Below are 23551 nucleotides of genomic sequence, written 5' to 3' on the forward strand. Positions count from 1 at the left end.
GCTCTCCCATTCAAGCACTTAGCAGACCCAGGGCTGCTCAGTTTCAGCAAAGCTGCAGTGTCAGGTGCCTTCCAACCACATTCTAGGACCTAGTTAGGTATCATGATGAAAGGGAATATATATTAGCTGATAAAGCTAGTGTGAAATATTCCCTTCCAGCAACTGCAAAGGGTGGCTAGTTAGGCCAATGGTGTCTCCTACAGAACAGGATAGGTGGGTCACTCTCTCTACCTCGCATCACCCAAATGGGGAAATATAGACGGAAACCACCACCACCCATTCCAACTTTTCATCTGAAATCTTGTGGGAGCCCAAAGGATCTTTGAGTAGCACATAGATTCTGTTACTCCCTAAAACCCAGCCAGAGTATTAGAAAACGTAAAACACTGAGCAGCTTAAAACAAGCCTCAAAATAGTCCAGGCTAGGCACAGACTGTAAGAATCATGGTAAAAGAGCAATCCCTTAATTAAAAGTCTAGGTAGAAAGAAACATTTTGTCCTGCAGGGTAGGCACCAAGCAAGTCTCAAGGGCTGGCAGGCTGGAAAACATAGAAGGAGCCCCACCCCAGCTCCCAAGCCTGGTAGGTAAGATCCAGCACTCTGAAGATAGATGAGTATCCTAGTCTTATATAGGGCTGCACTGTCATTTAAATTAGCCCTGCTTGCAGTAACTTGATTTTTGCTTCCTACGTGCTGCTGAGATTCTGTTGGTTTGAAGTAATCTCATTTCACTGTAATGTTTTCTGTTATGTTGGCTTTGTGTTCTCTTGCAAATGAGTGTCACAGCAATGAAGTTCTGATCTTTTGCTTCTGCTTTAAGTATACAGTGTGCAACTGCAAGAGAATAACCCAGAATACTGTTGGAACTTGGGGGCATTTGACACAGCCGCCTTCCTAAAACTAAACAGGGTTTCGTCAGTGCCCGGGTGGGAGATCTACTAAGATGCCTATTTAGGCTACCTTCTGTGATGGAAGAAAGGTGGGAGATAAATGAAACAAATATTTCAAATTTCAGTCCTCACGCTCGTATTTTATTTCACCATAATCCTATGCTGCAATTATGGCTATTTAAAACCTGTTTTAATATTACTTTAACCGAAAGCTAGTTACCTAAATATGCAGGCAATTAGATCTGGCAGACATTTTGGTGAATCTGGACAAGACAAATAGCAAAATAATGTTGCAGCAGTTGGCATGCACGCTGCTAAGAAGAGGATGATAAATGGAGTGTTTCCTTAAAATGGATGAATCTGCCCTCGTGTCTGCTAGAAGCACATGTGATATCTCTTAACTCAATGTGAAATTTAGAAGCTTTTAGCTACTGAGGAAATTGAATGAATAATCTTTAACCTTTTCCTACTTGCAGAGGACAAAGGGAGCTTTGACTCTTGACAGCTTATACCCTGGAAATCTTGTCGGTCTTTAAGGTGCCACTGGACTTGACACTTGATCATTAACCCTTTAATAGATGAAAACTGAGGAAATTCACTAAAGCCATTTAAGCAGGGTCAATTTTGATGCTTGCTCAAAGCTCTTTTTTAAAATGCGACCTTTAAAATGCCTATTCACGCTCCCTATGCCAAAGGAGAAATTCCACCCCACACACACACACTCGCCTGCTCCTTCGTTCCTTCCATTAGCAACTGCTGTTTGCATAGCTAATGCACAGCTGTGATTTTGCATGCTTCCTTGAGGGAATTCTTTGAGGTGGGGGCGGAGCAAACACAAACAGTCACATTAAAGGGGCTCTTAAGAAATGTGAAGCAGTCACTTCCTGAATGATGGTTCAGCGGTGAAAAATTAAAAAAAAATATGCAGGGCACTTCAGCCTGGAATGCGCTGCTAATTACCAAGCATAAATGGCCGGAGCATTTTTGGAGAAGAGTTTTTTAGAGCACATCCATCAACAATGGGTTGCTACCTTTCCTGTCACCTGCATAGCCCCCTGCAGTCAGTATGTGTCTCTGGTAGGTCCATAAAGGTCTCCTCATGTTACACCTCCAAAGTCTTCTGAGGGGAGTTCAGGTAGTGCAAGAGCTGACAGTTCCCAAGAATTCAATTGAACAGAAACTTTGTCCCTCTTTACAGGGAGCTTGGAAAACTCCAAGCAGTTGAAGTGCTGGAAGCACACAACAATCTACTTAAATTTGACTGCTGCTCCTTGTTAAAGATGCTGGGGCTGACGGTATCCCCTCTTCTTATGACTTGTGATTTCTCACTCCCACTGCAATTCAGGATATCACTGGTTGCTACTTTTCTTCACTTCTGTTCCCTCTTTCCAGACATCTGTGTTGTGGGACTTAATGCTTAGTAATGGACACAGATTACTGCAAATATAAATAGGAGTACATTTTCCCCTAACCCTATGTAAGAAATGCTTGCTTGTTTGAAATGTCCTTTAATTCCTAATCCAAGTACTAGAATCCCATGAAGTGCCTAAACACCAAATCTATACACAACTTAGTAAATATGTTGTTGGTATATACTTGGCTTTAGTAAATATGTTGTTGGTATATACTTGGCTGAATCCACACTGTTACCTCAAACCTCCTGTCTGCCTAGAAAGGTAGAAGAAGTTCTGAAATCTTGACCACTGCAGCATTCTGATCCATGCCACAGGGGACAGGCTGTGGCTAAGTGGAAGAGTCTCTGCTTTGCACACAGAAGGTCTCAAGTTCAATCTCATGCATCTCCAGTTAAAAAGGACTAGGTAGTAGTAGATGTGAAAGACGTCTACTTGAGATGCAGGAGAGCTGCTGCCAGTCTGAGTAGACAGTACTGACCTTGATGGACCGATGATCTAATATAAGGCAGCTTCAGGTGTGTTCACCTTCCTCTAATTTATCCATCCCCAACCCTACTGTGTTTTGTGTTTCCTGTATTCATGTGATGCATGGACATCCAACCACCCCCTCTTTTCTCTCTGGATGCAGGAAGAAACAAGAACAGAATGCAGACAAAACAATTTGCATTCCAGCAAAACATTTCACCCTTATTTATCATCGACAATCCACTCTGTTGTTCTCATTACATGGACTATCTATCATAGTTGAGATCTTATGACTAGTAATAGGTCGCTGGCAGGAAGGGGTAGAATTCTTCTTTACTGCAGCTCTTTTTTTTAGCAGATGTGAATTTCTTACATAATGTAATGTTTTAAGCTTCCTACTAACCATGTATGGAAATTTTTGCAACCATGGGCTCACATATTTTGGTACTAACATACATAAAGTCTTCCAAAAGTACTAAGTCTTAGGGCAACTCAAAAATGATGAGACTGATCTATACATATTTACTCATGAGTCCACCCGCTCGTGTGTAAAAATCTGTTCTTTAAACACAAAATTAAGCATGTGGGTAGGAAGAACTCAGACCTTTTCCATGTGCTAGAGTTACTCCTGGTTTTCTTGGAAGTCGATCCACAAAAACTGGAATTTGTTTGGGCAGGGTTCTTCCACACATCTGTCCTCTTTGTGCATTTTTACAGTAGTGGAGTCACTTTATTTTCTTCCACAGGTAGCTTAAATAACGAGGAATTCCAATGGTGCCCACAGGCTGAAACAAGGTTGGGGACCCCTGTGCTACAGAAATGTTATGACCACTGAAATTTCTCTGATGTGTTGTCCACTAGAGGGTGCTTTTACTCAAGCACTGTACAACACACAGCTGCCAAATGTTCTTCAAGGGTATCATACTCAAACCGAGTTAGAAAAAGTGAATATTGCTGCAAGTATCTGTTACTCATATACATTACTGTGTTAGCAAGTCTAAATTGGGAAGTTTCCAGCAGGTGCTTCACTCTGCTTCTGTCATATACCAGAACTAGATACAGAAATGTAAGGTCATCATAGCTAACCATTTTTAAATACATATGAAGTCACTTCTTACTTCAACCCTAGTTTTGTTCTTTAAGATCCCAGGAATCAATGGCCAAGATGAGACAAGCTACTTCTGCTTCAAGAGGAAAAGCCCCAGAACAAAGTTTTTGTGTGTGTGTGTGTGTCTAATTCGTAGCCTGTTTTTAAACTGCTGTTTAAAAATGGTTTAACTGCTAATTGAAAGCTGGTCTTTAAATATGATTTTCTGCGACTGCTTCCATAGTTGTTTATTTTTCTAACCGTGAACCACTGTTTGTTTTGTTTGTTTGTCATTTTGGATTTTATGAATTTTTCAATGCCAGCCTGAGGATCAAGTAGGACAGGTTAATACTGACGGGTTGGGCTAAGAATGTTTTTTGTGTGTGTAAAGTGCCATCAAGTCGCAGCCGACTTATGGCGACCCCTTTTTTTGTGGAGGGGGGGGTTCATGGCAAGAGACTAACAGAGGTGGGTTGCCAGTGCCTTCCTCTGCACAGCAACCCTGGTATTTCTTGGTGGTCTCCCATCCAAATACTAACCAGGGCTGACCCTAAGAACATTTTAAAACATCTGCTTACCAAAGGTTGCTGAGGCTGCATTGCTTGAAGACCAAGAGCCTGTTGCTGACTTTGCTGCTGCTGCTGCAACTGAGAAAACATTGCCATCATGACTATAATACTACTCATTACTATCTACCTGCATTATGAGAGCTAGAGTGGTATGATGGTCACAAGGCCAGACTGAGATCTGGGAGATCCAGATTCAAATCCTCTCTCTGTCATGGTACTCAATAGGTGACCCTGGGCCAATCACGCACCCTCAGTCTAACCTACCTTACAGGGTTTGTGTTCTGAGGATGAAATGTGTATGTGTGTAAAGTGCCATCAAGTCACAGCCGACTTATGGCGACCCCTTTATGGGGTTTTCAAGGCAAGAGACTAACACAGGTGGTTTGCCAGTGCCTTCCTCTGCACAGCAACCCTGGTATTCCTTGGGGGTCTCCGATTCCAAATACTAACCAGGGCTGACCCTGCTTAGTTTCTGAGATCTGACGAGATCAGGCTAGCCTGGGCCATCCAGGTCAGGGCAAGGATGAAATAGAGGAGGGAAAAAACAATGTTCTAAACACCTTTGGGTCCCGATTGGAGAGAAAAGCAGGGTATACAAGTCCAAAGAAATAAACACAAAAGCCTGAGAGAAATAACAGAAGATGCACAGAAGTACTGTAGGGATATATATCAAGGGATTAGATCACAACGGGTAGCTGTGTTAGTCTGTCTGAAGCAGTAGAAAAGAGCAAGAGTCAAGTAGCACCTTAAAGACTAACAAAATTTCTGGCAGGGTATGAGCTTTCGTGAGACACAGCTCAATTCTTCAGATACGTCTGAAGAAGTGAAGTGTGACTCACGAAAGCTCATACCCCGCCAGAAATTTTGTTAAGTCTTTAAGGTGCTACTGGACTCTTGCTCTTTTCTATATCAAAGAATGTTACTTTTAATACCTGTATTCATGAATTGTGATTTCTGGGTGCTTTTAAAAGCTCATTCCCATCCTGCTTTTTTGCAGGTTTGGCCTCTGCACGCAGTACTACTTAACAAAATTTCTCAGCCTTTTTCTCCTTAACGACCAATGCTTTATCTCTTCCCTAGTCACAGGTTTTCCTGCATTTCTCTGATATGTTCAGCTGTGACTTACTCAAAGCCCTTCATAAAGAGGCTACACATTTATATTAAATTTTTCCTTAAAAACAACTTTGGGGATAGAAGCAAGATGGATAACCCACTCTAAAAAATTTAGAACATACCAATACAGGGCAGTTTAGGTTCAGTGGTACAGCACCTGGGCTTTGCATGCAGATGACCCAGGATCAATCCTGCCATTATCAGATAACTCAGGTAGAAAATGCTGGGAAAGACCATCTCTGAGAGCTTGAAGAGTAGCCAAGGCTGCACTGGATTGGCAGCATAGACCTAATGAGCTGACACACTATAAGGTTATATGCTCAAAACAATGTATTATTCCATCTTAACCATCGTCCAAAATACCATTTGTGGCTATGAAGTGTTCCTCTATCTATCTTTTGTTAATCTAGCTATAAATTCATATTGGGTTGGATCCTGCCCACCGCACAAGTGGAGTGGGGGCACTTTTCACTGATTCCTTCTTTCCATAGCAGACCTCCAATTCTCCTCCAAGTTATTCATGGGGGGGCATTCCCAAGGAACAGCATTTGGGATTTTGGGAGGAAAGAGTTGATGAAGTCTATGACCTTACGCAGATCATGAGAGGGAGGGCACCTTGGCCATCTTCTGGGCATAGAGTATGGGTCGCTGGGGGAGTGGGGGGGAGGTAGTAGTGAATTTCCTGCATTGTGCAGGGGGTTGGACTAGATGACCCTGGTGGTCTCTTCCAACTCTATGATTCTATGAAGTCACACTTCCACAGATGGAAATACTTCCACTTGCAGAAATTGTAGGAGGAATGCAAGCAATTCATTCCCTGATGCGGAAAATTAAGCAAGTCCCAAACCTGAAGGAGTCGCTGCTGTCGAATTTGTTGTTGTCTCTGTCTCATCTGTTCCTGAGGCATCTGAACTGAATTCAGGTTTGGGTGGGAAGCTGTGGCTGGTATAGCATCAAGTGCTCCTCCGACTAAGGGGTTCTGCTGCAAAGGCTGGTGACTCAGTCTGAGAGAGAGAAAGGAATGAATTATACAGTGATTTATAGGCTGGGGAAATAAATGAAAATCTGCAAGTTTAATTTTCAAGGCTTCCATGCTAAAATCTGAGTAGGATCACAGCAACTGAATGAAAAATGAGCGCATATGGTTGGAAACAGTAAAGACAGAAAACTAACAAATAAATCTTCTCTTTTGTACTAAATGTGTAGAATTCAAAATGGCAGCATTTTGATCTTTTGATCTATTTGGTGTGCAAAACAGCATAATAGAGCGGTTGCCAATGCAGATCAGAATGTTTAAAAAGGCAAACAAACTGGCCACAAATCCACCTCAAATCACCAGTTATTCCTCTGCTTTCAGGGGGACTTTGCGAAAGTCAGGTACTCAAATGAAGCTATACATGTATGAAGACTTCTTTATGTGACTTCTCATAAATTGGAACTGCATGCACAAACAAGGTCTGCATGCATATTCAAGAGCTATTATTAAGTACATGGAGCTCGTTGTGTCTGCGTGTGTTAAGTGCCGTCAAGCCGTTTCCGACCCGTCATGGTGACCCTATAAATCAATGTCCTCCAAAATGTCCTGTCTTTGACAGCCTTGCTCAGATCTTGCAAATTGAGGGCCGTGGCTTCCTTTATTGAGTCAATCCGTCTCTTGTTGAGTCTTCCTCTTTTCCTGCTGCCCTCATCTTTTCCTATCACGATTGGCTTCTCCAGTGACTCCTTTCTTCTCATAAAGAGGACGACAGCCTCAGTTTAGTCATTTTAGCTTCTAGGGTCAGTTCAGGTTTGATTTGATCTATAACCCACTGATTTGTTTTTTTGGCAGTCCACGTTATCCGTAACACTCGTTGCAGAAACTAAAATCCCCCTATCCAACAGCAAGAGGGGAACAAAGCTACAGTCTTTGCATGCACACATTCCCCTGACCCAATTTTTTTAAAAAGTTAACTTTTTATGGTTTGATAAAGGGCTCAATGTATGTTTCATTATAGCAGGGCAAGAGGCTGGTTGCACAGATGTACTTCACAAGACCGCATCTAGCCATGAGCCCTGCATCTTGAACTGCTGCAGTAAGAACAGTAAAATCCAGTGTGATGTATTTTCGAACAGACCCAACAGACCAATATTGTAATTCATAAGATGTTCTTCAGTAATATCTACATGTTTAATCAATCTGACCATTTTGAGATTAATTTTGACCATTTTGGGTTGGATCCTCCACTAAGTGAGGAGTCTTGTTCTGTTGAAGGACTTCTGCACTCTTCCCTCTGGAGTACATCTCCTCATTTAGAGAAAGGGAGTTGCAGGAACCAACCCTTTGTTTACAAAGGTCACAGCTTTGGCCTGTCTCCTTAAATCAGGCTAAAAAAGTGACATCTCATTGCAAACAAACAAATAGTAAGGAATAGTGAAGAGCAGCAAATATAACAAGACATATTGCCATGGTTCAGATGTAAAAAACAACACATCATGGCTTGGTGCCACAGGAACAACCCCTGTGCTCATATGCTCCTCCTTCCATGCTCCTTCCTTAATTAACAACTTCCACTTTAGCACAAACTTTGCTCCACTAAAGTATATCTCATGGATGGAAAAATCTCTGTGGACCTTGATTTTCTGCCCTCCCTGCCTAGGCTTACCATGAGAGAATGGAAGCAACAATGCAGAAGTTCTGCATTCATGGAACAGAAGTTCTGCTCTATGGGCAGAAGTTGTTCTGTCTGTGGAAATGCTCCAAGCACGGTTCCGGGTCCTTGCCTGGTGTCTGGATTTGCTGCTCTGGGTGGGGGGAGGACAGGAGCCGCAAAAGCTGCAGAGCTGGCAAGCTTCCTGCGGCTGTGGGGAGGCAAGCAGCATTTTCGCTGCTCAGCCTCCAGGTTTTGGGCAATTCCGGAATCGAACTCAGGTTGTGAGCAGAGTTTGGACTGCAGTACTGCAGCTTACCACTCAGCGCCATGGGGCTCATGAGTGAGAGACTACAGTTTGTTAATACGTTTCTCAGATGCTTGCACTGTAAAGCTATCTTTCAAAAGTGCACAAATCAAGACAGGTAAAATTTGGGAAGTGCCTTACCGCTGATGGCCTGTTAAAGGCTGAAGATAGGCAGCTGCTTGCTGCTGGATGTATCCACTTGGCTGCTGTTGCATCTGCCTCAGCCTTTCCATTAAAGCTGGATTTGAATGAGCTGCTTGATATGCCCTGGGGTTGTAGGCAGGCGAAAGAACTATACCCCCAGTCTGTTGTGGTTGCAGTGACATCTGAGTACTATACATTGTATAGCCATGAGGAATAGTCTACCCAAGATAAAGCTTATTTCAGTTTCTGTGTTTTAAAAAAAATTATCACTACTTTAATAAAAGCAAGATGACAAAAAGAATGAATGATCTGTACGTTTTTAAGCTGCACTGTTGTTCCAAAACACTATCCAAATACAAAAAAAAATAATCCCCATATTTTAAATTGGGTGTTCACATTTCTTTATGGCTGCCAGTTGAACCTAATAAAGAAAATTAGTCTCAACTGGCAGCTATAAAGACATCCATTTCTTGCCAGAGTTTTTATTTATTAATCAGGCACAACATTTATGAACTTTAGACAAACACTATTATTTTTCCCCAGAGCAGAACTCAGAGAGGCTGGGCCATACAGAAGTAGTGGGGCTTTATAGCCATCTGACTCTGGGCCAAAATAGACATTCCGTTTTTTAAAGCGTTGTGTTCTGGTTCGCTGGGCCCAACTAGGGTTCCCCACAGCCAGCCAGCAGCTGCAGGGCATAGCTTTTGAAAAACTAAAATAGAGTCCATGCGGGCTCAGAATACCTCTGTGGGGGAGGAGGACTCCCACCTTCCCCCCAAGCTGTTTACTCTGTGATGAAACAGTGCTGGGAGGGGGGTAGGGTTGCCAGTTCTGGGTGGGGAAATACCTGATTTGGGGATAGAGCCTGAGGAAGGTGGGGTTTGGAGAGGGGAGGGACTTCAATGCCATAGAGTCCAATTGCCAAAGGGGCCATTTTCTCCAGGTGAACTGATTTCTATCGGCTGGAGATCAGTTGCAATAGCGGGAGATCTCAAGCTACTACCTGGAGGGGGCAGTTATTTCTCCATTTTGGTTGTTCCACATGCACAGAATACTCCATGTGGAGCAGCACAACAGGGAAATGACTCCCTGCAGTGCTTTTTCCATGCAGGAAAATGGGGGGGGGCAAGAGCCCATCCTCCCCCCACAGTGGCTTCTTGGGCCTTTGGGGCTCTCCTATTTTTAAAAAGCCATTCCCCGTAGCTGCTGTGAGGAACCCAGACCGACTCTTTAAAAACCAATACGTCACGTTTGGCACTCTGTATCTCTAAAAGCTACAGGCTAATAGTGCATGAAGCCTCCACATAGTGGATGATATCCATGATTGCGAGAACACTATGAGCCACCACATGTGCATAGAAGACAGCTTTCATGTAGAGGAGTCAGTTCACGCAAATAACACCTCAATGTGGTCGCTGCCTATCTGCAAATTCAGTGAAGGCTTTGAGTTCCCACGTGCTTGCATGAAGGACACCATCAGTTATGATCTAGTCCTTAACAACTACATTGTGCTGATACAGGATTGTGGAATAGTTTGAGGTATTTCTGCATGATTATAACCTATTTTAAAGCCACTTCTAAACCTCTAACCTAGATCTAAGTTGTAAGGCATTCCAGGCCTTAAACTGAAAAACTGTTGTCCATCGAATGGTCCTCTGTGCAGGCACACATGGGAACTGCACATGCACAGGCCTGCCGCAGAGAACTTTTGTATGGAAAGCTTCTAGAAGGGACGGCTCCCCTCCCCCTCTGTCTGTTTCCCGCCTCAGCCAACGGCTCTTCTCGCCAAAACGGTCACATGACAGAGGAGAGGGGTAGCGGCCATCCCTCACTTCTCCAGCCACCGCCGTGGAGCAAGGCCAGAATACAGCCAAAGCAGTCCACAGAGGGGATAGGAGGGAGGGAATATCAACCCTCCCAATCCCACAGGGAATCAGTCCTTAAGAAGAGTTCTGTACCTGTGCTTGCTGGATCCCTGGGTACTGCGGAAGCTGAGAAGATGACCGGACTTGCTGAGCAAAAATTGCAGCCTGATCAATTGCTGGACCCTGAAAAACCATTTAGAAATAAAAATTAATTCTACATATTCTAAATGAAAACCGAGAATACTGGTTTGAGCAGTTCAGGCGGTTGGGAGATTTTTAAATGAAGCTTGCAAAAAAGAACATTGTGCAACAGTGTGGTACTGCTATGCACTGTGTAATTAAGAATTAGGTGTATAATAGAAGCTGTATAATATTCAACTCAGGGGCAAAATCCTAAACATTACTTCCTACCTGAATTCCTATGTCTCTTTCTAAGCCATTATTAAGAAACTTCCATAACTGAATGCACCCCGGTGTGATCCTTTATTTAGCAGCATTAGCGTACTTACAATATAAAATTTGTTGTAAGGGAGACAACTAAGGAAAGGGGAGATGGGGATAAACAATGGAAAGGAAACACATTAATTTAAGTTGCACATTTTTAGACGGTAAGGAACAGGAAGGGCTTGGCCCAAAGGCTTCATGGACATTTTAAGGAAGGACTTGCAGAAAGTAAAGAAGTGTCATCTCTCAATTGTTCTAGGAGAAAGTTCTAAGAACACAATCACAACTCCAGTGCAAAGGGGACAAATTTGCTCCTTCTCTCTCTACTACCAAGAACAAGTAGTACCAGCAGGAAGTGTAGACATATCCTTAAATTATACTAGGTTGTTGTCCTGTCTTGAAACCTTAAGTACAAGACAAGAATCTTTCTTTGATCCACATCTTCTCGAGCAACTTTGGAGCAAAAGGTTCAGTTTCTCTTAGAAGACTCTGACCCTCAGTGTACCTATTTTGTTGCTCGTTTTTTGGAGGCTGCAGAGAAGAGACGAAGGGAGATGTTTTTAGAGATGGGTCTTATTTAAGTTTTATAGTTTTATTGTCCAAGACCTTGGTCTAAGAAAAGGGGAAAAGAAAGAAGAATCTTTCTTTCATTGCTTGTTTTTCAGCAGTGGTTTATCACTCTTAGCTACCACAACCCAATCCAGGTGTTTTGTAATACCTCTGACCCACAGTTTGAAAACCAGCCCACTGTCTCCATTTTTTATCCGACCCACGGAGCTCAGAGCAGAAAAAATGGTTCTTTTCTCCACTTTACTCTCACAACAATCCTGTGAGGTAAGTTACACTTAAAGATTGTGACTGGCCCAAGATCACTCAATGAGCTTCATAACTAAATGGTGGTTTGAATCCAGCTCTTTCAACTTCCAGTATGAACACATTAGCCACTTCCTCACAGTTTTACTCACATTACCCTAGAAAAAAAGACAGGCCACATTCCAATGCAACTACTTCTTCTATTTAAAATTTATTTACAGCTAATAGTTTGAATCAGGCTGTGCAGAACGTGGAAGTAGCATAGTTCCTTCCTGGAAAGCTCACAGATCATACTATGGAAAATACTGGGGCTAAGGGAAAGAAAGTGAATAAGAGATTAGAAACTGAATGGTGGTGTAAAGTTAAGGATAAACCTGGCTCAGGCATTGTTCTGGGTGTTGAAAAAAGATCTGAAAGAAGAAAAGCTAAGTGGTTCAAATGAGCAGAATGAATAAATGAGTTCACAAGAATATGTAAGCAATGAAATGGGGAGGAAAAAGATTTGAAATGGTTTGATCATTTGAATATAATAGCAAAACCATGGTTTATTATTACATCTGAGACAAGCCAAATCTAAAGCATGGACATGTTTCAGAAGCAAATAAGTCTGGAACCTTATTTCTAAATGTGATAATCACACACTGATAGCTAAGTGATGCAAGAGAGATCAGAACTGGTCAAAAGTGTCTATTTCTTGATGATTTTTTAAAAGTCTTTAAATGCCAGAATTACATTCAGTGTCACATCTGCTGTCTGTGTGACATGAGAACAGGAATTTACAAGACTTGCAGTAAAATTAAAAGAGGAAACGGAGACAACGGGATGAGAACACAGTTTAAAGGAAATCAGCCACCCACGCATAACAAGTTAAACATTCTTTATCCTAACTTGGCCCCTGACATTGTTTTCTGCATCATATCATCCTAGTGGAGAAGAAAATGAATTAAATTAGTACAGCTCCCAAATTGAAGGCACAACTGTTGGGAAAGGCCTTGCCTGGGCCTGCTGCCTTAGAAGGCGCTGCTGCTGCTGCTGCTGCTGCTGGAGCAGTTTCATCTGGAGGAGCTGCTGCTGAGAAGCGATTGCGTGAATGGACGGCGGCTGCATCCCAGCGCCGGAACGCCGTTGTAGCATGTTGGACAGAACTTGCTTTGTGTTGCTGGGGGCCATGGAGCCCGCTGGATCCAATCTGGCGCCACCTAAGAACACAAAATGCCAAATATCTGCTCAGCTCGCAATCACTGAAAATCCACATACAGCAAACTAAACGTCAAGAGATATGTTCTTTCATGGAAAGCAATAACTAGACTAATGTATGCCCTTTGGAAAAAAAAACCGAGCCCAACATTGCCAAACATCACAGCATCAGTTGGCAATCACTGTTGACTGCCACAATGTATGGCCATAACCAGTAGCAAGCGCACATCCCCATATTTAAAATGGGGCTATATAATGGTCCACAGACCTATCGTGATATTTCAGAGGGGCACACACATACACATCCTTCAACAGTTGTGGCTTCAGGCTCACATTTCTTTGCAAGATGGAAAAAACCAGTGCTTTTGTCTCATTTATGTGACATAACCTCAAGGCTAGCTGGCCTGCTTGAGTCTACAGAGTGTGTGTACACACCACTGGGGGGAGGTTTTTGGGGTGGAGCCTGAGGAAGGTGGGGTTGGGAGAGGGGAAGGACTTCAATGCCATAGAGTCCAATTGCCAAAGCGGCCATTTTCTCCAGGGGAACTGATCTCTATTGGCTGGAGATCAGTTGTAATAGCAGATCTCCAGCTAGTACCTGGAGGTTGGCAACCCTAATTGTGACCTAAGAAAAGATCAAACTTATTCCAGATTCTTTATAGTAGAATTCTTCACTGTGAAATCTAGATTAAGACCAATAAGATTTCCAGGATATACATTTTCAAGATACCTGACAAAGGGAGCTTTGACTCTCGAACATTTATACCCTGGAAATGTTGGCCTTTAAGGTGCAGCTGGACTCGAATCCACTGCAGACCAACACAGCTACTCACCTGAAACCAACCCTGAAATCTATCACTCATTTTCACCCAAAACGCTAACATTCTTAGCTAATCTCTATTTACGGTCAAGGATATGTAGATATGTGAACACATAACACACAACTAGCTTTGGACAATGCAAAAGAGAAAGGAATAAGATATTTTGCTTTAAAAGCAGATTTAGAAAAAAAAAAAGGACTCGGGAACCAAAGGGTGTTGTTTTAGTTGGTTCAGTTATTGCACATGTTGCATGATTCTGTCTTAAAGACTTCTGAAACAAATATGGATTTGTTTATATGGAACTTCAAAAGTATTCTGTATTAAGAAACAATATTAAATATTTGCATATTTCTCCAGAGAGCAAAAAACAGTTACCTTCTACAGAACCAAAGTTTTGCTCTGCTGCCCTCTAGAGTATACGAAACAGCTTGTTAAAGATTTACTGATGTTATCTGAAAAAATACTTTCTTTAGGGTGGAAAAGGAGACTTTTCCCTCCCTTGCTAATAACAATAGGACCCACATGCCCAATCATCCCACTGCTGCATTCAATCTTACTATAGGAACTTTTTTTTTCTACCAGCAAAATAAAATAATCTGGGTCTGGCCCATTTTTAATGTTATTTAGTGTAACAATGTAGCAAACAAATAAATGAAAGTTCATTTCTATACATTACCCTTTTTGAAGTTTATTGAGCCCCTCTTATCGAGATTGAGACCTGACAGAGCAGGTGAAAGGTTTGAGATGCTCCTACAAGGGGGTAATCCTTCAACCACTCTTCAGGTTGCGAAATTTTGTTTAGCAGCAATGAAAATTCGTCGCCTTAGATTCGTAGCGCAATTGACAGATGTGTCCCAGCTGTAATTCTTTTTTTAATGTTTTAAAAATGTTTTAAGACTCGGACTGTAATTCTTTGATTGTAAGAATCTATTAGTCCATGCTTTCGTTTTATCATGTTTTGACTGGCTGCCGCAAATAAATTATCTATCTATCTATCTATCTATCTATCTATCTATCTATCTATCTATCTATCTGAAAGTTCCCTTTATTTTTGGGTTATGCATCCAATATCATTGCCTTTCAAAAGAAAGAGCAAAAGTGAGAACGTTGTCTGTGCCTTAAAAACAAAAACAAATGTCTTGTACCCTCTTATGAAACCCAGACGTACCTGATGGAAGAGGCTGGTTCTGAACAAAGAAGCCAGTCTGTGGTGGTTGCCCCATAACATTATAGCCCCACAAGGCTGACTGAGGGTGGTGCATCATTTGAGAAGAGACCGGTGAATAATTGGGAGGTACTCTATAGACGTTGTTCTGTGGGTAATCCTTCAGCAAAGTAGGGGAAAAAATGAAATGTCACTGACGTTCAGACCCAAGTACCTCATAAATAATGCCAATTTTCCTACTGAATTATTAAAGGCTTTACAGCCATTCCCATTGTGGTTTACTATACTGTTAAAAAATAGATTCCATCACAGACTTCACAAAAGTAGCACCAAGGATGAGACCTTTCCTTAGATGTTGCATAGCTTTTATAACTTAATCTGTGTATTATATTACAAAGTACACTGCAATCCTATGAAATGTCTGACTGAAGCATATATAGTGAAGCCAACAATGGTAGGAGATGCACATCATTAGATATTGTGCTAATGTAATAATTCACCTCCTGGCTTTTCTTCTGGGAGCAGGAAAGTCCCAGGAGATGGTACCAACACAGTATCTAACAGTGGGTGGATCCAGTCACTGTATATGATGACTTTAGCTGGCTGCATTCCCAAACCCTCCCAGGGCTGCTGAGAGTGACCACAGGCCCCAGACTACGGTTTTCTCTGGGTACCACCTCACACCACATATGGGTCCCTCTCCAGTAAGAAGGATACACACAGGCACACAATATGCTTGATTTTAAAAGGTAAAGGTAGTCCCCTGTGGAAGTACCAGGTCATTACTGGCCCATGGGGTGATGTCACATCCTGACGTTTACTAGGCAGACTATGTTTACGGGCTGGTTTGCCAGTGCCTTCCCCAGTCATCTACACTTTACCCCCAGCAAGCTGGAAATGCATTTTACCAACCTCGGTAGGATGGTAGGCTGAGTCAACCTTGAGCCAGCTACCTGAAACTGACTTCCGTCAAGATAGAACTCAGCACTGCATCTTACCACTCTGTGCCATGAAGCTCTTGCATACTTGATTATCCCCCAGAAGCAACTAGACAACTGCCATGGTCACATTTGTGGTAACAAACTGATTAACAAATTTCTTTAGTGGACCTCAAGCACTGGTTAATCTATGAAAAGCATGAACATTTGAAGAGTTACAAGGATGAGGCGGGGAATGGAGCTTGTGGGCACCTTTGCATACAAATAAATGAGATAAAATGAGCTCCATCCTTCAAATTAGTTAGTTTACACCACTGCTGTGACGAAGGAGAAAAGGCCTCTGCCAAGTACAGATGACCTGACCCACAATTTCCTCTACCTCTATGAGTCCACAGAAAACCTAAGAACATTGGAAGAGCCCTGCTGGATCAGACCAATGTTCCATTCATTTCAGCACCCTGACTCACATAGGGGCCAATTGATGACTCTGGAAGACCAACAACAGGGCATAGAGGCTGAGGCCTTTCCGTGATGTTGGATTCTGGCACTGGAATTCAGAGTTTTACTGATTCTGAATGTGGGGGTTCCCTTTAGTCACCATAGCTAGTAGCTGCTGCGAGACCTATCATCCATGAATCTGTCTAATCCCCTTTTTAAAGCCATCTATGCCTGTGGCCATCATAACATCCTTTGGCAGCGAATTCCACATTTCTATCACTTGTTGAGTAAAGAAGTACTTCCTTTTGTCCATCCTGAATCTACTGCCCATCAGCTTCTCATTGGATGCTCTTGGGCTCTAGTATTTTGGGAGAGGGAGAAAAATCCCTTTTCCCACTCTCTTTATCCTGTGCATAATTTTATAAACCTCTATCATGTCCTCCCTTAGTCGTCTCTTTTCTAAACTGAAAAGTCCCAGTTTCTTCAGCCTTTCCTCATAGGGAAGGTGCTCCAACCCCCTAATCATCTTGGTTGCCAGTTTCCATACTTTTTCTAGCTCTGCAATGTTCTTTTTTTGAGATACGGTGATCAGAACTGCACAAAGTATTCTAAATGAGGCTGCACCATAGATATATACAGGGGCACTGGAAAACCTGGAAAACCTATGTCATGCTTATTGTCCTGTTGAAGGTAAAATGCAGGTGTGGCTTTCAAAGGAAAGAAAGCATCTGCTCCTGACTTGCTAGGATATTTTTCCCAAGTGTTTCCTACCAAATAACATAGCATGACTTCACTTCAAAATGTTATCTAGGACATCAGCATGTTCCTATACATTTCCCAGCACTATATTCCAGTACATCACACTATTGATCTGATCATAGAATCATAGCGTTGGAAGGAACCACCAGGTCCACCTAGACTTGTCAGATGCGCCAACAATTTGCCCACTTGAGCCTGACCAAAGTTGGCTCTGTACCTACACAAAGATATTTCCAAATTTACAGTATGTGGTTCAGGTGCACAACAAAGTCTCTCTCCCCCCCCCCCCGGTTTCATGTCATATGCTCCAATCACTCACATCCGTTTTGGAACTTGATTTGCTTTTTCTTTTCCTGCCTTTCGCCTTCTTGTCTTCATCAGTAGATTGTTTTCCCTGATCTGACAGTTCTGCTGATTTTCTCTCCGGTTCCTGAGATGAGGGAGTTGTGGGCTCTTCCTCTTCCTCGTCTTCTTCAGGAGGAAGAGGTAAAGGCTCGAGGTAGTAACTTCGTGGCTTGGGTTTAGGATGAGTGTGATAGAGAAGAAGGTGTTGCTGCTCCTCATATTTGATTATTTTCCTATCAATGCGGACAGTACCAAACCAAGCCCAAGAGAGAGGAGCAGGATTTTTATTGCCCTCAAATAAATCCCAGGGGGATACTTTCTGCTTAGTTGAAACCTGAAGCCCCTGTTTCAAAATTTAAAATTATGAATAGAAATAATTACAATTTTACCAACACTAAAACTGTAGCACAATACAATTCAGCATCATGTGAACAGAATCTTCATTATTAAAAGAATTATCCTGACTACACATTAAATTATCAAGAGTTTAGCAATACTATTTCAGATGTAAAAAAATGTGTATATCCATATGGTGATGACATTGTTCAAGACACACAGTCTCAGGAGCTGCCATTAGGGATGCTGCAAATTTCTTAGTGAACCTGTTCAGCCGTCAACTTCACCCTGCTTGACATTCACAATCAGACCTTGAGCTGATCAGGGATGTGTCTGGGTTGCATCGAATATCTCAAATAGATGACGAACAAGCTTGCAGCTGCCTGTCGTTCAGAAGCCGACTCATAGATAACCAGGGGATCTTCTGGGATTAAGGTTCTGATCCACCACCACCACCCTCATCGAAATAGCTACACAGTGAAGTGGCAAAAGGGAGAGAGCGGAGAGCTCATGTCTCTTCTTTCCCCTCTAAGCTGGGTAGGGACTGAAGCAAAGCTTTTGATCTCTGCATTTCAAAAAGGAGAGGAGAAAGAACTCCTTTGTCATCTCCCCTACAATCTGAGCAGGGGCAGAAGCAATGCTTCTGAACTGCCCATAGCAAAAGGGAGAGGAGAAAAGAGTTCATTTCTCTCCAGCCAAAACTGACAGCTTGGAGTGGAGAGAAAAGGAAATCAACTGGGCTTCTGACCCTCCCACCTCTGCTAAATTTACTGTTTCCCAGGAACTCTGAAGGGTAACAAACTTTCCAGGATGACAGATCAGAAGAACCTGACTTCAAACTGACCCCCCCCCCACACACACACACACAATATTGTGGGTGCAGAGCACAATTTCCCCAGCAGATCAGATGCCAACTCTTAGCTCAACCCTCATCAGCTGGCAGTTGGCTTCTGATGGCTGCAAACAGCCTGTTCCTCCAAACCGACCCCAACTGGTTGAGAACTCCCTGTCAATTAACTGGCTGCCTGATCACTACTGGCTATTGGGAAGCAAGACGAACTGGTTGGCATGTTCAAGCTTCCCTAGTTGCTAGTTGAGCTTTCTGAACTATAGAGATATATTTCCATCCATAAAACTTCCACAAATTACCTAGCATTTGTTTAATTTTTTAAAAACACACGGCTGTGATCTAATTTCTTGTATTTAAAACTTAATCTTAACTGTGGTGACCAAAGTCCAGAATTAAAAGTAAGATAAGTCAGATTTTTGTTCTAATGTGCTACATGCAGAAGCTCCTCAAATCCATTAAATACTGCATATTTCAGCAAATAAGACACACAATTTCCCATTCCTTGGATTACATACAGCAGATTCATTCCACTGGTAGTGGTGCTTATCCCCAGCAGAAGCAGCTTTCTTGCTTCAGTAGAAGGCTTGTTCCAATGGAGGAAAAATGGAACAGATCTACTGCATTCAACATTTTGCTTACACTCATTCTTTTCCTTGGCTGAAATCAGAAACCTTTGTTATACCTGCCTTGATTCTTTGTGAACATCAAAGCAAAATATGAAAACACTGTAGAGAAAACACTGTATTAAGAAAGTTTTTTTTAAGTGTATCATGAAAGCTTCTCATGCTAAAATCAATCCTATGTATTGATATCTCAAAATTTTAAAAAAATCATTATAGGCATATTACTGAAAAATGTCATCAGTTCTTGTAATGACAATTGCTACTTTCCACTATCTGACAAGATGGTCAAAGCACAAAGGTTCTCCAAACATATTATGTCAGGCTGTTTAACTTATACCAGGATGAAGCAATTTGCGGGTATTGGCTTACCAAGAACTGAAAGCCATTTTTACCACATCACTATAAACATTCAAACTGAAAGTTTTGTGGAAGTGTGGCAATATCTTTCATTCCATATGTGGAGGCACTTCATACAACAGACTCACTATGTGGTAACAGACTCCATGTGAAGTGATCTAAAGCAATCCATTGTCAGTCAAAGCTTCCATTTTGGACCTCAGTAAATCTCCTATTCCTTTAAGTCCGTCCCTGTGAGATAGTCACCTATTCTTGCAATTTTATCATAATGCAGCTAATGAATTTTGGTTGTAGGAAGACCAGATTACTATTCCTTTAGTCTACTAATGGTTGATGCTCCAAAGATAAATAGTTTGTGTGTGTTAAGTACCCTCAGGTCACTTCCGACTCATGGCAACTCTATAAATCAATGGCTTCCAAAATGTCCTATCATTATCAGTCTTGCTGAGGTCTTGCAAACTGAGGGCCATGGGTTCCTTTATAGAGCCAATCCATCTCATGTTGGGTCTTCCTCTTTTCCTGCTACCTTCAACTTCTCCTAGCATTATTGTCTTTTCTAGTGATGCTTATCTTCTCATAATGTGACCAAAGTACAAAAGTCTCAGTTTAGTCATTTTAGCTTTTAGGGACAGTTCAGTTTAGGAACAATAATATGTTCTTAATAACATATTATGTCCTAATAACATGTTATAAAAATATGCACACCTTGTGCAAATCAATGGCTACTAAGTAAGCATAAGAAAGTTGATAAATAAATAGGGAAATGTTCATTCTTGCCTGTTTTTTATCGATAGAGTCAAATCCAGCAATTTTGTTTCCTTTGGTATCGATCAGTGATCCCATAGGTTCACAAGCAATAATGTCACACATCTGTTTGGGTAGGGGTAGAAGTTGACGAACTTTGTCGATACTTTCTGAACACTTGTCCCCTAGTTCCTTCTACAGAGAACAAAAAAAGAAGTGAAAAGGTTGAATGTAATATATATATATATATATATATATATATATATATATATATATATATATATATATATATATATATATATATATATATATATATATTTCACAATCCTAAAGCAGCCAAGTTTCAGATGAATCACTTCCTTGTACTTTTACTAATTTTATTCAAGACTTCAAGTACAGTCTCCGCTGCACCTTAAAAGTGCTTTCTAAGCTGTTTTCCTCTTCTGTTCAAATAAAACCTAACTATAGAAATGTGCCTTAAATGCTGAGCTAGAATTCTGAAAAAACGGAGGAACAAGAGTAGAAGAACAATCTCTCATCAAGACTGGAAGAATATTGATCCTAATATATCAACCCCAAGCCAGAGAACCATGGAAGCAACTCTGAATGGATTCACAGTGCTGAGGGGGCACAAAGGGCTGCCATCCTCCAGGTGGTGACAAGAAATCTCCTACTATTACAAATGATCTCCAGCCAATAGAGACCAGTTCACCTGGAGAAAATGGCCGCTTTGGCAATTGGACTCTATGGCATTGAAGTCCCTCCCCTCTCCAAACCCCGCCCTCAGGCTCCACCCACAGAATCTCCAGGTATTTCCCAACCCAGAACTCGCAACCCTAGGGGCACATGACTCTATATGGTAATGTCAGTATGGACAATCTAGTATGGACAATCTCCGATTACCAATAGTCTTTTTCTCCTCCCCACATAGCAGCCTTTTCCGCACATAGCAGATATATAGAGTAATAGCTTATTCCTCTATATTTTAAGGGATTTGGCATAATTTCTTGGAAGTAAATGGACAAGCTCTGCAAATGGGTAAGCTCTAGGGCTGTCGAATATTTTTTTTTGTATTGTTCGGGCTTATTGCACCTGAAAATTTTCGGGTTAATAAACCCAAACCCAAACAATGCCGAAAAAATTCAGCACAGTTCCACGCCGCCAAGCCTTGCCGCGTGGATCGCCGTGAAGCCCCCCCGCCTCCCCGGGACTCCAGAGAAGGCGGGAGAGGGGGGCTTCAAAGAGATCCATGCTGCCAGGCTTGGCGACCCACCTGCTGATCGATGAGTAACCTTCTACTCTCAGCCTGCCTGCTGGAAAGTAGCATGGGATGGCAGTATATGGGACTCCACTAGGGTTGCCAACCTCCAGGTACTAGCTGGAGATCTCCTTCTATTACAACTGATCTCCAGCTGACAGAGATCAGTTCACCTGGAGAAAATGGCCGCTTTGGCAATTGGACTCTATGGCATTGAGGTCCCTCCTCTCTCCAAACCCCGCCCTCCTCAGGCTCTGCCCCAAAAACCTCCCACCAGTGGTGAAGAGGGACCTGGCAACCCTAGACTCCACTTGGGCTTGAGCCACTCAGTGATTCCCCTGCCACTTGAAGGGAGGCAACCCCCACAGCCCCTGAGCTGGGTATGATCCCTGCAAGGCCTCCCCAAAAATCCCTTAATGGGATTCCCAAAGTGGGGAAAACGGGCAAGCAGGTTGGCTTTTCCCCTAAACTGGATCCGGCCCCATGCAAACACCACCCACAAGTTCTAACAAAGAAATAAAGCAAGAAGTAAACATAAAACCAAGAATTCCCCCAGTAACTAGCAGGTAAAGGGTAGGAGGGTGGGACAAAGCTGGAAGGACTGAATGACCTGGGCTGCGGGGCGAGGCTGGATATGTGCTCAGCCAGCGGATCTGAGAAAAAACTTCGGAGCTGCGGCTCACCAGCCAGGCCCCGCCCACTTCTGGCTGAGCATGATTGGCCCGTTTAAACTAGGGCCAAGAGCCAGGGGAAAGGAAAACATCAGTGCGGGAAATATCACTGGGGAGCCTGCATAGCTGCGCAAGCTCGCAGCCATTTGCAGAGAGCCCTGCAACCACTCGACCCGGCCAGAGTTGCCCCACCCCCTAGAGGCCCCTTCAAGCCCCCTTCCCAATGCAGGCCATCAAATGGAGCTCAGAGGTAAGCTTCGAACTCTTGCTTATATTTATGCACTATTCTAGACCCTTTGATTCAGAGAAAACCAGCACTGCTGATTGCCTTAGCCAAAGTAAAGAGACTGGGAGCAGGTCATAAGCTCATGTACCACTGTGGAGGGTGGGATTGGTAGGGTAAAAGTACCTAAATAAATGTACTCCCATCAGTCACTCTCATGGATGCTTGTTCCCTATCTCCTAATCATGATAAAGAGATTGGCACCTTATGGCTATATTGAGCTTTTATGTGTTATTTTTGTACATTTCCCTCATTTCTTCATCTTTAATTGCTTTTTCTTCATGACAAAATTTGAAGAATTAGAAAGGGGGGTCAAAACTGAATTTAACTGAAGCAGATTTCAGAAATCAGACTGGAAACTTACTTTTAGCTTTTTCACCAAATTCATGTATGCTCTTTTGTTCTCTTCAGATCCAACTTGGGATGCATTTGATAGGTCCGAGGCTAAAGTTCCATTGATCAAAACACTCAGCATGTCTAATACAGTTGTATATAATTCACTAAGAGAATTAAAAATAATAATAAGCAAGCAACAAGTTACATCCTAATGAGAAACACTGGTTCTTCAGTTAGCCAAATGTTTTAAATTCTTCTCTGAAATGCAATATTATTTATTTCTTAGCCTGGGTTGTGTGAATTTCTCAAATGAAAATGGTGGTGAAATGTAACCCTCTCCACTTTGTGGTACTTTCCACAGGTTCTTAAACCTGAGGTCTATCTGGCCTTTTTTGTCGATTTGCCTTGCTCTATCTGGGGACATGAGTAAGCCCCTATCTGTCTGGTCATGTTAGTTCCCTTGGTTGTGTCTGAGGAGGTTTTCCCCCTTGGCTTAGAGAAGCTCACTTATGTCAGAGTTTTGAAAGTTCTTCTTGAAAAGAATATGGCAAAACTACATGGCCAAAATATCTCAAGACACATTTCATCAGATCTTCAAAGCTAAGTAGGGTTAGCCCTGCTTAGTGCTTGATGGAAGACCACCAAGGAAGTCCAGATTTGCTATGCAGAGGCAGGCAATGGCAAACTACCT

The 23551-nt window shown here is 42.3% G+C and overlaps 1 protein-coding gene across 1 annotated transcript in view; it reads right to left on the minus strand.

Moving 5' to 3' along the window:
- The window catches only part of MED12L (mediator complex subunit 12L), a 208297-nt gene that overhangs the window by 5969 nt on the left and 178777 nt on the right, over positions 1 to 23551 (minus strand). Inside the window, 9 exon segments of the mRNA XM_056849403.1 lie at positions 4436 to 4504; positions 6387 to 6543; positions 8615 to 8835; positions 10576 to 10665; positions 12736 to 12938; positions 14926 to 15082; positions 17377 to 17745; positions 20346 to 20507; positions 22889 to 23024. Coding sequence (XP_056705381.1) covers positions 4436 to 4504; positions 6387 to 6543; positions 8615 to 8835; positions 10576 to 10665; positions 12736 to 12938; positions 14926 to 15082; positions 17377 to 17745; positions 20346 to 20507; positions 22889 to 23024 — 1564 coding nt within the window.

Source organism: Euleptes europaea, chromosome 5, assembly GCF_029931775.1.
Source record: "Euleptes europaea isolate rEulEur1 chromosome 5, rEulEur1.hap1, whole genome shotgun sequence".
In the NCBI taxonomy this organism is placed as follows: Eukaryota; Metazoa; Chordata; class Lepidosauria; order Squamata; family Sphaerodactylidae; genus Euleptes; species Euleptes europaea.